At 34.3% G+C, this 15,364-nt stretch overlaps 1 protein-coding gene across 3 annotated transcripts in view; it reads left to right on the top strand.

The window, feature by feature from the left end:
- Positions 1–15,364, top strand: part of PIK3CB (phosphatidylinositol-4,5-bisphosphate 3-kinase catalytic subunit beta) — a 183,012-nt gene that overhangs the window by 149,122 nt on the left and 18,526 nt on the right. For all 3 annotated transcript variants that reach the window (XM_027845225.1, XM_027845227.1, XM_027845226.1), the window contains 3 exons: positions 865–986; positions 4,266–4,409; positions 5,176–5,275. In XM_027845225.1, the coding sequence (XP_027701026.1) occupies positions 865–986; positions 4,266–4,409; positions 5,176–5,275 (366 nt within the window). The remainder of the gene's footprint in view (positions 1–864; positions 987–4,265; positions 4,410–5,175; positions 5,276–15,364) is intronic.

The raw sequence follows: 15,364 nt of genomic DNA, 5'->3' as shown, positions 1-15,364 counted from the left end.
GTTTCAGAGTTCTTTCCATTTAATTTTTGTAGTCATTGTATATACTGTTTTCTTGGCTCTGCTTATTTCACTTTGCATCAGTTCATTTAAGTTTTTCCATGTTTCTCTGTGTTCATCATATTTGTAGTTTCTTAGAGTGCAATAGTATTCAATTATATTCAAGTACTACAGATTGTTAACCATTTTCCATTTTATGGACATCTACTTTTTTTCCACTTCTGTTATACCACAAAAGTGCTGCTATAACATTTTGTTGTATGTGGGGATTTTGTTATTGCATCCAAGTGACCTTGGAATATATGCCTAGCAGTGGAATCTCTGAGCAAAAAATGTGGATATTTTAGTCACTTCATTTCCATAATTCTAAATTTTTTTTCCAAAATGATTGTATTATTTCACAGCTCTATCAGCAATTCACAATAGCATCCCTCTCTCTTCCCACAACCCCTCCACAACTGACCGTTCCCATCTTTTGTCTTTTTTGTTAGTTTGCTGGATGTGAGGTGAAACTGGAGTTATTTTGATTTGCATTTCTCTTTTTATTAGTGATTTGGAGCATTCTCTGATATAGTTGTTCATATGTTGTTTGCAAGCCCTCTTTTGAGAACTGTCCATAACCTTTGACCATTTATCTATTGGGAAATGGCTTTTGGTCTCTCCCTCTCTCCTTCTCTTTACTTTTCCCCTCCCCCTCCTTCCTCTTCCCTCCTTCTCTTTTTAAAATTAGGTCGGCTAAGATTTGTTGATTTTGTTAGTCCTTTCCAAGAGCCAACTTTTAGATGTTTGTCATTTCTATTTGTTTTCCAAATGGCCAATGTTTTTTAAAATACAAGTACACCTAAATGATTCTTAATTTTTCAACAGCTACAGGCTCTTCTTCAGATATGGCCTAAACTGCCTCCTAGAGAAGCATTGGAATTGTTAGACTTTAATTATCCAGACCAGTATGTAAGAGAGTATGCAGTGAGCTGCTTGAAACAAATGAGGTACTTTCTTATTGTCTTTTTCTGTTGTGATTGGCAAAATAAATACATTTATGTTACTTATTAGTCTTCTATTAGAAAAGAACCAGATATCAAGGCAGTGGTTTTAGTTCATTTTCAGAGCCCTTAGTATAGTCTTAAGATTTCTTTGCTCAGTTAAGTCGCCTAACTTTGGTCACACTTGTGCTATGCATATATTAGATTTCTCACACACGTAAGATAAAAGAAGCTGATTGAGCCACAAAGCAGATGTTTATATATCTAATGTCTTTATCTCCTATACCTATGCATATCTATTGTGTGTGATGGACCACTTCCATAACTAAATTTTATTTTCTAAAATTCAACAAAATTTTTTGCTTGCAATTTTCCATCAGTGTAGCCAGGGAATAGTACAGTAGTACAACTGGAGGTTAGTATAATTCATTCAATAGACATTTATACAACACTTAATCTGATGTTTCACTTTGTTTTTACTCTTTGGTTAATTGATTTAGCTCAGTAATAAATTTGACTTCTTTACTTGCCACATTATTACACTCTTTCCATCTTTGTCATCCTTTATTTCTGAATGCTAAACACTAAGTTAGATAATTTTAAACATTTATATTTATTCACTAAATACTTTAAGATATACATCATACAGTTTTTCAGTTTACCTTAGTGTTGCTGACTGAATCCACTTGGAATACTTTTTTTTTTTAAATTACATTTTGACAAAGAGAAAAAAGACAAGTCATCAAAATTTCCTAGCACAAATACATTGCTGCCATCATTTTAATTAGCCAGGTTTTTAAAGATTCAAAGTGAACTGATAAATTATAACCAAGAATTTTGAGACAAGGGAAAAGGAACAACACCTGAAATTAAATTTTTAAAAAGAAATGAAATTCTATTACTTCCATTTACATTTAGTAACTCAGAGTATACTAAGTAGTACATGTCTTTAAGCAGTACATGGCTTTAATGATTTATAATAAGCAAACCAGGTATATATAAGTCTGCTAGATGCTTAGTCTTTTTTTTATTTTAAACTTTACTTTAAGGTCTTATTTATACTCTTGATTGCTCTGAATTAAATCTAAAGGATTTGCTAAATAAATATAAACTCCATTCTTGCCCCATTTTATCTCATATTACCAATTAGTTGAATCCAAATGAATAGGATTTTGTTTTAGTTATTATTGTTCAGTGTTGAAATTATGCAGTTGAATACCCAGTTATAAACTATCCCATTTTCCTGTTAACCCCTCTCTCTTCGTGACCACATTAATACCCTTGGGTTTAATTATCATCTCCATGTAGATGACTCCTAAATCTGTGTATAGCTAATCTTTCTAATCCCTGGTCGTCTCCTTAGATCCAGTCACAGATCACTAACTACCTATTGGACAATTTGAATTCATTTCCCCTAGACAACTGAAATCCAGCCTGTCCAAAAGAGAATTCATTATCTTTCTTCCTAAACATATCCCTCTTCTGAATTTCCCTACTTTTGTGGGAAGTACTACCCTCCTTCTATTGCCTAGGTTTAAAGCCTCAACTCCTCATTCTTATTTATCTCCCACATCCAATCCTTTTTCTTTTCTACAAATGACAAATCTTGTCATTTTTAGCTCTTCAACATTTCTTATATCTGTCCCTTTCTTTCTGTTTATACAAATATTGCTCTAGTTCAGGCCCACTCCACCTCCCTCCTTGAGTATTTTAGCCTCTTAACGAATCTTCTTGCCTCAAGTTCTCCCCATCCTTATTCATCCTCTACACAGCTTCCAAAGTGGGTTTTCATAAAATCCAGTTATCCTTTTACTCCCTACTTAGTAGCTCTAGTAACTACTTTTTACTGGCTCTTAGGTCAAGTATAAATTAATATCTAAAGGCCTTTACAGTCTGATCACAGCCTGCCTTTCAAGGCGTATTGCATATTATTCCCTACTACAGATTCTACATTCCAACCAAATTGAACTTCTTCTTGTTCCTTGTACGCGAATTCCCCATGTCCCATCTCCTGATCTTTGAACTGTATGTCCCCCATTCCTGAATACATTCTTCCCTTATCTTCACCACTTAGAGCCTCTAGATTCCTTCAGAGTTCAATTCAAGTGCCATGTTTTATGTGAAGCCTTCTTGATTCTCCCAGATAGCATCTCCCTCCCTCCTCCACTTATGTATTGTGTGTTTGTATGTGTTGTGTACATACATGTTTTCTTCCCCTATAGAATGTAAGAACCTTGAAGCCAGCCAATGTTTTACTATTTATTTTTCTCCCTGGTGCCTAGTATTGTGCATGGCACATGCTAATCACTTAAGAAACGCTTGTTGATTGATTTGTTGATCAACTTCCAAAAGACTTCAAACAAATTTTAGTTTTGTTCTGATTATCTTAGCTATATACTTTTATAAAGTGGAATGAACTGAGAGAAGACTGTTTTATAAGGATAGAATTTACATCTGGAGCAAAAGATTCTTTGATTTTCATGAGTGCCTAACTTTCAGTATAGTTAACACTTTTCTCTAAGTATTAAATTTTATTCAGTGCTATAGTAGGTAACTATATAAAGTGATTCAGTTCAATTCAATAATAAAGTTCCAGATAGTATCCCCATTCTAGGTAACAGGGAAAAGAAAGACAAAAATAAAACAATTCACTGCCTTCAAACAGATTACTTTTTACTGGGGGTGATAGTATATACAGTCCCTGAGGTAAATAAATATATGTCATAATTTGTGGAGGCAACGAATACTAATAATCACAGAATCAGGCTGGTACATAAATAGGATTTGCTAGCTGTGAGCCTTGAAGGAATATAGAGATTTCATAATGGGAAGAGTAGGCAGTAGTATTTTCCAGCTTTGTTGGTCAGACTGTGCTCAAGCAGAGAAGCAATAGATGGTACATTGATTTCAGGAGCAGTGAGAACCAGTAATCCTATTTGACTTGAAAGTCAAGGGATAATAAGAAAAAGAATAGTAAAAAAATTTTTCCTGCTGTCTAGCTTCAATTCTGAATCCATCACTAAGTGCGTATTGGGACATTCTGTCCTTTATAACAATTTATTTATGTGTATAATTTAATTTAAATATAATTGATTAGCCAGGTAGAAAGTATCATAAGACATTTAATAATCCTACATTTCCTATTTTTGTAGTCATTTATTTCAAAATGTTCCTTTCATTTTTGATAAGTTAATTTTAGCCCCTCACAAAACCTGTATTTCTATAAAAGCACTTTTCTGTTGTTCATTAGTATTTGCATTTGACTCGGTCTTCCTTCTGTTTCAGTGATGAAGAACTATCTCAGTACCTTCTACAACTTGTACAAGTTTTGAAATACGAACCTTTTCTTGATTGTGCCTTATCTAGATTCATGTTAGACAGAGCACTTGCTAATAGGAGGATAGGGCAGTTTCTATTTTGGCATCTTAGGTAAGTAGTTTTTAGTTAAAAACAATTTTGGTGGGGGGAGGAAGGAGTGGTTTGTGCTCTTGTGAAATTATCCTGCATGATAAATTAGCATGTGTAACTAATTTTAGTATAAAAGGGGGTTCCATAAGTCAGTACAGTTTAAACTTTAGTATCTTAATGGTTTAAAACTGTGCTTAGTCTTTTGGTGTACATCATATTCTGCTTGAGACATTTCAGTCATTCTGTACTTCAATGAACTCTTATTCTTTTAGAATTATAGCCATTCATACTATTGATTTGAATTCTCTATACTCTTATACTATAGTTTGTTCAGATAAAGAAATTAATACATATAAGCAGAAATTTTATTTTTGTCTTTTGGCTATGCTTCTTAATGTTTGATTAATGAAAAGTTTTGCTGAAAAGGGATGTGCACATGAGATCATATTTAGTGTTCAACCATTGTCCTGTTATGATTTAATAATATATTGAGTTTTTATGATTTTGTGTGCCTATGTGAGTGTGAATCAGTTGTTTTCCTATTGATTTGTGGGGAGAAAAGTTGATTTTTTTCCCCATCACTTAAAGAGCTTTGTCAAATACTTAACTGAAATGTTCTCAGAAATGAAATGGGCAATTGAATATTTGGGGATTTTTGTTAACAATATTTTAACTTGACTTTGAATGCTGTCCTTACAATTTAATTTCAATTTAACAAAGTCATATATTTTTCACAATGTAATATGCATGTTGATAAATGAATCATTTTCTTATTGAATCTCTTTAGGTCAGAAGTGCACATTCCTGCTTTTTCAGTACAATTTGGTGTAATACTTGAAGCTTACTGTCGAGGAAGTGTGGGCTATATGAAAGTGCTTTCCAAACAGGTATTAGTTCCTTTTTAATGTTGATATTCATGGTCAAAGAAAATTGGAACTGAAAGGAGCCATAAAGCCCAGCAAATAGGAGGGATTTACCCAAAATTTGTTTTGCTATAGAGAAGCAATTTGTGGGGCACATACTGGACTTGTATTCAAAAGAAATCTAGGTTTAATCAGTTCCTCCCTCTTGAGACTTAATAAATATATCACAAGGGAAAGTCAGCTTATGCCTCTGTAGGCCACTTTTTCTTTATCTGGGAATTAGGAATAATAATACCTGTAATAGATATCCCTCAGACTTGTTGGGATGATCCAGCTAGATGATTTACGTAAAGGTCTTTGTGCAGTTTTCCTTTGAAAACTACCTATCCTTTCACCATTTTTCTGTTAAGAAATGGCTGTCATTCTTATATATTTGAATCAAGTTTTTTATATACCTTGTATATCATATCTTTATCAAAGAATTTTAATTAATTAATTAGCTTACTTTATATAATCCTATGTATTTTATTTTATGTATACAACAACAGCAACAATGGTGGTGATGATAATAATAATAAAGCATTTATATAGCACCTACTATATACCAGGCACTGTGCTGTGTGCTTTACAAATATTATCTCATTTGATCTTCACAATAACTCTGGGAGGTAGGTGTTATTATTATCTCCATTTTATAGTTGAAGAAACTAAGAGAAAAAATAAGTGACTTGCCCAAAGTCAATAATAACAATAACAATAGTCAATAAACATTTATTTAGTTCCTGTGTGCTAGGCGTTGTGCTAAGGACACACAGTAAGTGTCAAAGTCTAGATTTGAACTTGGGTCTTCTTGACTCCAGCCAGGCCTAGCACTGTATCTGCTGTGCTGCCTGCCTGTCTGTTATTCTGAGAAAGGGTCCATAGGCTTTACCAGACTGCAGGGGAAGAGGTAGGGGTGAGATGTAAGCGTCAGGTTCATGACATAAAAAAGGTTATTAAGAATACTTGCTCTAGGTATTAAGAATAATTTTAGAAGGTAAGGAAATCCTATAAAAATCTTTAGTTTCCCTTAATTTAATTAAACATTTACTTAGCACCCTCTATACATAAGGTATGCTATTACCTAAGAATTCTGTTTTTGAAGTTATGTTTTGAACATAAATGTTCTCTTGGGATAAACAATTGCATAGTTATAATTTTTTTTAATGCATCTTCATTTCCTTATTTACTCTTAATTTTCCTCTTTTAAGGGCAAGAGGAGTTCCCTCTCATATGATTTTTTTTGGATTTAGTGAATGTGTACCTTATTTGTACACATCATGTTTTTATACACCTGGATAACTTTAATTCTTAGCATTCATTTTTTTCTTTTCATTTTTTTATAATGAACTTAATAAACATCAATAAATAGGATTATTTCTATGCACAAAGAAAAAGAATTACATATGATAACCATAACTTAATTGTGTACTTCCTGATATGTGTGTTTTTATATTTATATTAATGCAATATATTTAGTTCCAATACTTTGATTTGTCTCTTTCTGTAACAACTGCTCTCTTCTGCGTATTTTGTTTTGTTAATTCTCGTTTCTTTTCTTTTTTTTGTATCATTGTTATTCTTTCTATCCTTAAAACTCTTCCTAAATGATAAAAACTCAAAAAACAAAATAAATGTTTTGTAATAAATAATTCAAATCAAACAAAAAAATCTATGCATTGATTGTTTCAAAAATTGTATATTTCATTCTTAACTCTAGTTCATCACTTTTTAGTCAAAAAGTTCAAGGTGTGTTTCATCTTCTGTCTTCTGGAATTGGAATTGTTCTTTCAAAGTTGTTTTCCTTTTTAATTTTTTAGTTATTGTATAAATTGTTTTCTTGGTTCAGTTCACTCTGTATCATTTCTTAAAGGTTTTCCCAGATTCGTCTAAATCTGTTTTCTTGGTCATTTCTTTAAAATATAGTTTTATTCATCTTTTGTTTTTTATTATCTCCAAAATTTCTCCCAGCTTTCTTACTCCCCTCCCCTCCCAGAGGTCGGTCCCAAATAACAAGTAATGTTCTAAAGAAAAAAGAGAAAGAACAGACCAACAACAATCAGCAAAACTGATCAGTGCATCCAGAATGTCCAAAAATATATGCGGTATACCATACCCATGGACCTCCCATCTCTGCAAATGAGTGGGATGGGTGGTTTTCTCCTATCTCTTCCTTGTTCTTGTTCTTTGTTTTGCTGTATTCACTTTTGATTGTTTTATGGTTGTTTTTTTCCATTTACCTTGTTCTAATTGTGTTTGTGTGTGTGTGTGTGTGTGTGTGTGTATGTTTGTGCGTGTGTGTTTGCCCTACTTTATTTCACTTTGCATCAAAGCAAATCTCCATACTTCTCTGTATTCATGTTATTATTTCTAACTGCTCATATTCCATTAAATTAGAGAATCCTTTTATACTCACTCTTCTTGAATATATCTTATACTCTGTGACTGCAGTCATCTTGTTTAATGTGCCTGGAATTCTTATCCCTCATTCTCCTCATCTCCTCCCTGTTTAAATCTTGCCTATCTTTATGAACTCAACTCAAATGTTGGTTTCTCTATGGAACTTGCTATAGGTAGCCCTCCTTTAATCCAGATATGAACTCTCCTGCCTCTGAATTCACTGGTTTTTTTTTAAACTCTTTATTTTTATTTTAATTTGTTTTGAACATTTGGTACTTGTACATGGCTTTCCTACTTGATTTAAGCTCTTTAAGGAATAAGTGTAATATCTTATTTATATTCGTGTCCATCTCAGTGTCTAGAATAATATCTTTAACATAATTGGTATTCAGTCAGTGTTTGATTTGATTGAAATGAATCAGAGCATCCATGTAGTTTATATAACCTTTAGTGTTACTTGGATATTGAATATCTGATCCATAACAACTACCATTGGTTTAAATGATGTTCTTATTCATATTAAGTTGCAGAAATCAAGCTCTTCCTCCCTTCCCCAGTTTGTTTTAGTAATTTACATAGTTCTCATACATCTAGAAAAATTCATTCTGATGATTAAATCTTTTTTCCTGCAACAAAGGCCTAGTCTGTTGCCGTGGGTGTGTGTATGTGTATCTAGTGGTAATTTTTCAGTTCTCAAAGTTAGAGAACTGTGAAGAATTAGAGTTCTTACAGGTCCTCCAAAAGTGGGAAGACTTTAAGTATGAGCCTTTATGTCTCTTATCCAAGAATCCTAGCTAAGGCCATATTTCAGTGTGACGTCAGGGTGATCAATTTTTCAGCCAGAGCAACCCTGGAACACTACATATACTAAGTTATTGAGATCTGTGATTTGTGTCAGAAGAGTGATTAATGATTTCCCAGCCAACTGAAATCCTAGATCTCTTGTATAACTTCATCTTCTACAGAAGGAGGGAGTAGTAATTATCTTATGTGTTCCGTTTATCATTTCCATATTATGAGGCTTAAATGAGACCAAAGTTGGAAACTGTCATAATTCAGGATTATTCATATTTGAAAGAAGATCCTTTGCAGCATTACATGTGTCCATTTATTTACTGAATACTACAGATATTTCCAACACTATGCTGAGTGTTATAGGAATTGAAGGAAAAAAAATGATAAGCTCAAGAAATTTAGAACCTATATGATGAAACATTTGTGTCTTAATAACTAGAGAACAATGCTAGGGCTCAAAAACAAGGATGAAAAAGAGGAATACACATTTAAAATTAATTGACTTCTTAAAGATAATTTATTTCTCTGTGAACTTTTTTTTTCCATTTTCAAAGAACCTCATTTTATTTTGTAGCAACATAAACAGAAGACACAGTTCTCAAGTTTAAGTTCTTATTCTTTTCTATGACCAAGAGCAGAAGAAAAAATTCCTAGCTGTCAGTTCTTATTAGGACTGTAAACCCATAGAAAAGACAAGGTGATGAAATACTTAAAGTAATTGGCTCATGACCATTGAGGTTTCCATTGCACTTTTCAGGAAGTAAATGTCAACACAGTAAAAGATGGGGTAGAAAAATTCCCAATTGTGCAAACGCGGAAGAAATTCAAAGTAGAAATACTTAGAAAGTTCCTGTTTGAGCAGTAGCGATTCCATTTTTCTCACTTGTTGCCCGTGTTTGTACAACTCATAGAATTGTGGAAAAGCACAGGGATCTGGGTTTTGACAGAAGGCTGACCTGGCAGATTTCCACCGTTTTCAGTTTTGTAATCAAGCAGCTTACAACTTCCACAGTATCCTGTCTTGCTGGGTTATGTTGTATCAGTAGAAACTTGAGGTTAATTCACTTAACTCCACAGTTCTGTCTGTTTATTCCTTTATAAGCAGACTTCGGAAAATAAAAATGTGAGCATCTTTAATGATATTTAGTTATTTGATGATGAATATATGATGCTGGGGTGGTTATTATGGTATTTCACGTATGATGTGAATATCAGATCATGTTTACAATCTTTTCTTAACTCTGTAAAAGCCAAGGACATTATCTTATTTTTATCTCTGTATCTCAAGGCCTAGCACAGTAGTATCTACATAATAAGTGCTTATTACATAGGAGAATTGAGCTGGAATTGAATTCCATTGGTTTTCATAGAAAATAGGAAGGGAAAAATATATTTGTATTTCATGTTCTTAGCATTTTAGATAGATAAGGATTTTGCTTTTCACTTTCAAGATTGGGATGAGGTGCAGTTAACTGGATGATGAGTAATTTTTCCTTTGCATAGTATTCATCTTTTCAAATCATTCCTTTCCTTCTGTAATTGATGTTTGCCTTCATAGTCCTTGAAAAAAAAATAACTGATTAAATCCTTTTGTTCCACCATACTTACCTGTTCATTTATGTACAGTCTGCAGATGGAACAGTCAGAAGAGAATGTAATCACAAAGCCACAATACACAACTTTTGGTAGCAATACCCCTTCTGAGAACCAGTATATTTAGTGTAAATGTGGTACAGGACAAAAAGCCCTAGACTTAAAATCAGAAAACCTGAGTTACATCCTAGGTTCTGCAACTTTACTGTCTGTATGCCCTTGAGCAAATCCCTTAAGCTTTCTGGGCCTCATTTATCCTCCTTTGTGAATAAGAGTGTTTGAACTAAGAGATTTCTGAGATCCTTTTATCTCAGAAATTCTGTGCCTTTGAGTTTATTGGTCATTTATTTTAGACCCTTTTAGCATTTCACTGCTAGTTAGTTAGAAATTAAAAGAAAAAATTCAAACCAGTCAGCTTGTTAGCATGCTAGTAGCTCCAGTTAAAGGTTAACACTAAAAGGACCAGGTGCATCAACTGATTCAAAAATTGTAATAATTTTTCTTTGAAATAAAATTTTATTTTTTGGCTTTATGTATTAACACAGATTAGTGGCACAACTTTTGGTTCTTTGAAGTATTCTGAAATTTTGGTCCTTCTAGTGTTAAATGGATGAACAGCAAGAATAATTTTTGCAGTGGATAGTATATATGTACAATCTTAAGACTTTAAGTTCTGTAAGAATTCACTGCAAAAGAAAATTGTGTATTTCTGTGTAGTTGGTCAGGGGAAGGAATCATGTATCAAATATAAGCTTTCAGAGATAGACAGCATTTAAGTAGGCAGCAAGGGGGAAAGCTGGGCATTTCGCCTGAGAGCATTGGCATAAACAGGAAAGGAGGCAGAAACAAGCAGGGAGGGAGATTAACCTCTTTGAGGTTGATCAATACACAAACCAGTCGTTGTCTGCAAGATTTTATCATCATTTGATCCCTGACTACATTGTTGCTTTGCTGTGTCCAAAAAGAAAAAAAAAAAAACAGTTCAAGATTTTTACTTAAATGGTGGTCAGATTTTAATTTTATTCTTAAAACTTTCAAATTTATCCTGAATCCACACGTTCTAAAATATTTCTCAATCGCAGATCTTGACTATATAATGTTAGATTGAAACTGGCATCAAAGCAGTGATTAAAAAAAATTATCAGTTATTTTTAAAGATTGACTATGAAAAGTAACCATCAGGTATTGCAGTTAATTACTTTAACCTTTCAGAATTTCTACATCAGAATTAATTCAAAATGTGTGGAAATGTTGAGACCTTCTTTTTGAGAATTCCTTGCAGTGACAGTTTGCCAGAATATATTTTTAGTGACATAACATTTCCTTGATCCAGATACCTTGTGTTCTGTTTCTTTCACCCTCTTTCTTGTACACTTCAGTTTAGACCCATACTTTGGAACCAGATAAGGTCAGAACACAGGAAATTTGTTAATGATTACCCCTTGGATGTGAGGGTCAGTTTCCAATATAGAATTCAGTCTGCCATAGAGTAGTACTCTTGCACCTGTCCCTTTTATGTTATTCCAGATACCATCATGCTAATTCAAGCCTCTGTTTCCATGTGCCCCAATTATAATACCTTCCTAATAAACTTCTTATCTTTGACCACCCCCTCTATTAGATCCATACTCTTCCCTCTACACATACCTGATGATATTACAGGTACCCTCCACCATTCTAAAAGCTTTAGAACTTCTCAGTTGTCTTCAGAATGAAGTGTAAACTCCTTAACCCAATATACAAAACCCTATGCAATTTGTTTGCAACCTACCTCATCAGTCTTTACTTTATATCATTCCACAAAAATACCATCTTCAATAGCCGAACTGAATTGCCCTCCATCTTTTAGCAAATCCCATTCTTTTTTCGCTGCCATGGCTTTGTGTAGTTATCTCTAACCTCCCTAACCACTCTATCTTCACTTGATTTTCATAAATCAGTCAATCAAATACTGCCTCCTCCATGAAGCTTTCAGTTGATCTTTATCTCCTGGCTGAAAAGTCTCTCTCCTTCATCTGAAATCACGGCATGGCAGCAAGTATTATTCCTCATACTTATTCTAGTTTGTATTTATGTATCTATATGCCCATCTACCCTAATAAGGTTGTCTACTCCTTGGCCATGATTATTTGTTATTTATCTTTGTATCTACCCCAACATCTGACACAACATATTGCACATGGTATCACCTTTTAAATTACGCTGAATTAAATTGTACCCTGAAGAGGCCTAGTGTGAGTTTCATTCCCTGTTGCTTGTGGCCCATCTTATTGAATAAGTTAGTGATTTAGGGCAGCTAGGAGGCACGGTGGATAAAGCAGCAGACCTGGAATTTGGAAGACCCAAGTTTGAATTTGGTTTCAGCCATTTGGGCAAGTCACTTGACCTCTCTCAGCCTGTTTCCTCATCTATAAGATGGGAATGATATAATACTTCCTAGGGTTGTGAACATCTTATGAGATAATATTTGTTATATACTTTGCAAACCTTAAGTTGCTATGTAAATGCTATCATTATTATCAGTAATAATAACTTATTATTAACAGCAACTTTTCCCCTAGCTGCCTTCTTTGCCTAAGTTAGACTTTGCAGATTTTTAAAGATGATTGAAGATATGAAATACTCATGTGCTAGGTTTATGCTTTTAAGTAAAATTTCCTTTATTTCTTACAGCACAATTTTGTTCCATCATATTTTAATACCATTAACTTGTTCAGCCATTTCCCCAAATGATAAATACCCCTCAGATTGCAATTCTTTGCCAGCCCAAAAAGAGCTATAAGTATTTTTGTACATCCTTAGTTTGTTTTACTTAGGACTAATCCCTACCTTTATCTACTCTTCCTCTAATTCCTCTTCCTCTAATTCCTCCTCCTCTTCTTCCCCTTTCCTTCCTATCTCTCTGTTAAATGAAATGTATTTCTATACCCAACTCTGTGTGTGTCTTTTCCCTCTTCTGACCAGTTCAAATGAAAGTAAGTTCAAAAGTTAACCACTCCACCCACTCTTTCCTCCTTGTTTTTATAGATGTCTACTTGTACTTCCTGATTATGTGAGAAAATTTTCTCTAACCTTCCCTTTCCTCTAGCCCTGCAATGTATTCTCTTCTCCTCCCTCTCCATTCTTCTTTTAAGATCAAGACAGCAGAATCATTCCCATGTCTTCCTAGTTAGACTGCCCTTACAACCCCTATTGATGATAGATGGGACACATTTATCATTTTCTCATATTAGAATGTAAGCAGTTTATCCTTTATCATTGTCCTTTTCTATTTACTTTTTTTGGGGGGGGGGGATGAGGCAGTTGGGGTTAAGTGACTTGCCCAGAGTCACACAGCTAGTGAGTGTTATGTGTCTGAGGTCAGACTTGAACTCAAGTCTTCTTGACTCCAGGGCCATTACTTTATCCACTGCGCCATCTGGCTGCCCCTCCTGTTACTTTTTTATATTTGCCTTTACTCTTTTGTTTGAATGAAGCTCTGCTCTTTTCATCTGGAATGCTTGGAAGTTCTCTATTTCATTAAAGATCCATTTTTTTCCCCTGTAAGATTGTACTCATTTTTGCTAGTAAGTTATTTTTGGCTTTAAGCCTATGTATCCTTTGCCTACTGAAATATTGTATGCCAAGCTTCTTGCTCCTTTTTTGTGGTAGAAGCTGAATTGTGTGTTATCATGAGTGTATTTTTTCTTTGATGTGGGAACTCTGAATTTTGACTATTATATTTCTGGGAGTTTTCATTCTGAGGTTTCTTTCAGGAGCTGATCAGTAGATTCTTTCTATTCCCATTTTCCCCTCTTGTTCTAAGATTTGGGCAGTTTTATCTAAAGATTTCTTGAAATATATTTAGGAGGTTTTTTGGGGGGAGTGGTCATGACTTTCAGATAATCTAATGATTCTTAATTTTTTTCCTCCTTAATCTGTTTTCAAGATCATTTCTTTTTGTTATGAGATAGATACTTTTACATTTTGGGTTTTGGTTTTTTTTTAGTGTTTTGACTTGGTTTTAATATTTTTTGTTGCCTCATGGAATAATTGACTTCTTTTTGGTCCATTATTCCTTTCTAATTTTTTTTTCCCATAGCTTTCATTTCTTCTTTTCCCCACTTAATACTATTTTTTTTAAAAAAAATTATATTTAAAGATTTCAACCTTCACTTTTATAAGATTTTGAGTTTCAAGTTTTTTTCTCCTTCCCTCCCCCCTCCCCAAGATAGCACACAGTCTGATATAGGTTATACATGTTTTTGGAGTCATTCTTTTCTTCTATGTTTTTGTTTTCTCTGTCACCATAATAGCTCATTTATGATAGGATTCTTTTGTTGCTGTTTTTTGCCCATTTTCCAAGCGTGCTTTCTGACTTGGCACATAATAAGCGCCATTTAAATGTTGTTGATGCTGCTACTGCTGCTGATGATGATGATAAGCGTTATAAGCATTATGTGAGGTTGGCTCTGCATGTGTCTGAAGCAGAGGTCTGGGTCCGTCCTGTTGCTGTTTTCTTGTGGTATTGAGTGTTTTGTTACTCATGATTTCAGAAATGGCTCAGACTGGAGACCTGAAATTTTTGTGGCCCCAAAATGGCCAGACCCAGGGCAAAGTCTGATCACTGCCTCCTGGACTGAGCTCTTGAAGTTTCTGTCCTGTGTTTGGATCCTTTCAGCCCCCACCTGCATTCCTCTTTTGGCTTCAAATTGGGCTAGAACCTGGAACTGAAACTTCATTCCACTCCTGGGGTCTGAGCTATACTCCTGCTGCTTGTTTCTGAACGTTTTCCTTGTTTGGTATACAACCTAAAGCCTGTGACAGACAGCTCCTTACCCCAGAATGCCACCCTGCAATGTGTATCCATTCCTCACTCCACCCTGGATCTGTAACCCAGAACTAAGTAGTGAATGAACAAAGCTGCTAGTTGGCACTTGTTCCAGAACCTGCATAGGGTCTCACCTTATGGATCTGGTTTCTCATCTTGCTCTTGGGTATGGGCCTTGTAATGTTTTGTGTGCTGTGTTCTTGTCCAGACCCTGTCCCCAGTCCACATACTTCTCTCTTTATCTCCCTATGTAGACTTAGATTAGGAACTTGACTTATTATGATTTTTTTCTTATATTCTCAATTAGGATTCAGTCTAGTACATTTTCTAAATATCTTTGGAGGAGTGTTGGTGGAGACTCCTCTATACTTCTTGATACTCTTGCCATTTTGGCTTCACCTCTGTTCTTTTTTTAATATTCTTCCTAAATCACTTTTGCAAGGTTTTTTAATTTTGTAGGAGGGAGGAGAAAGGAG

This window comes from Vombatus ursinus, unplaced genomic scaffold (assembly GCF_900497805.2).
Source record: "Vombatus ursinus unplaced genomic scaffold, bare-nosed wombat genome assembly UNPS02014959.1, whole genome shotgun sequence".
NCBI lineage: Eukaryota > Metazoa > Chordata > Mammalia > Diprotodontia > Vombatidae > Vombatus > Vombatus ursinus.
The sequence above is the reverse complement of the archived record's forward strand: the minus strand, read 5'-3'. Positions and strand labels throughout refer to the sequence as shown.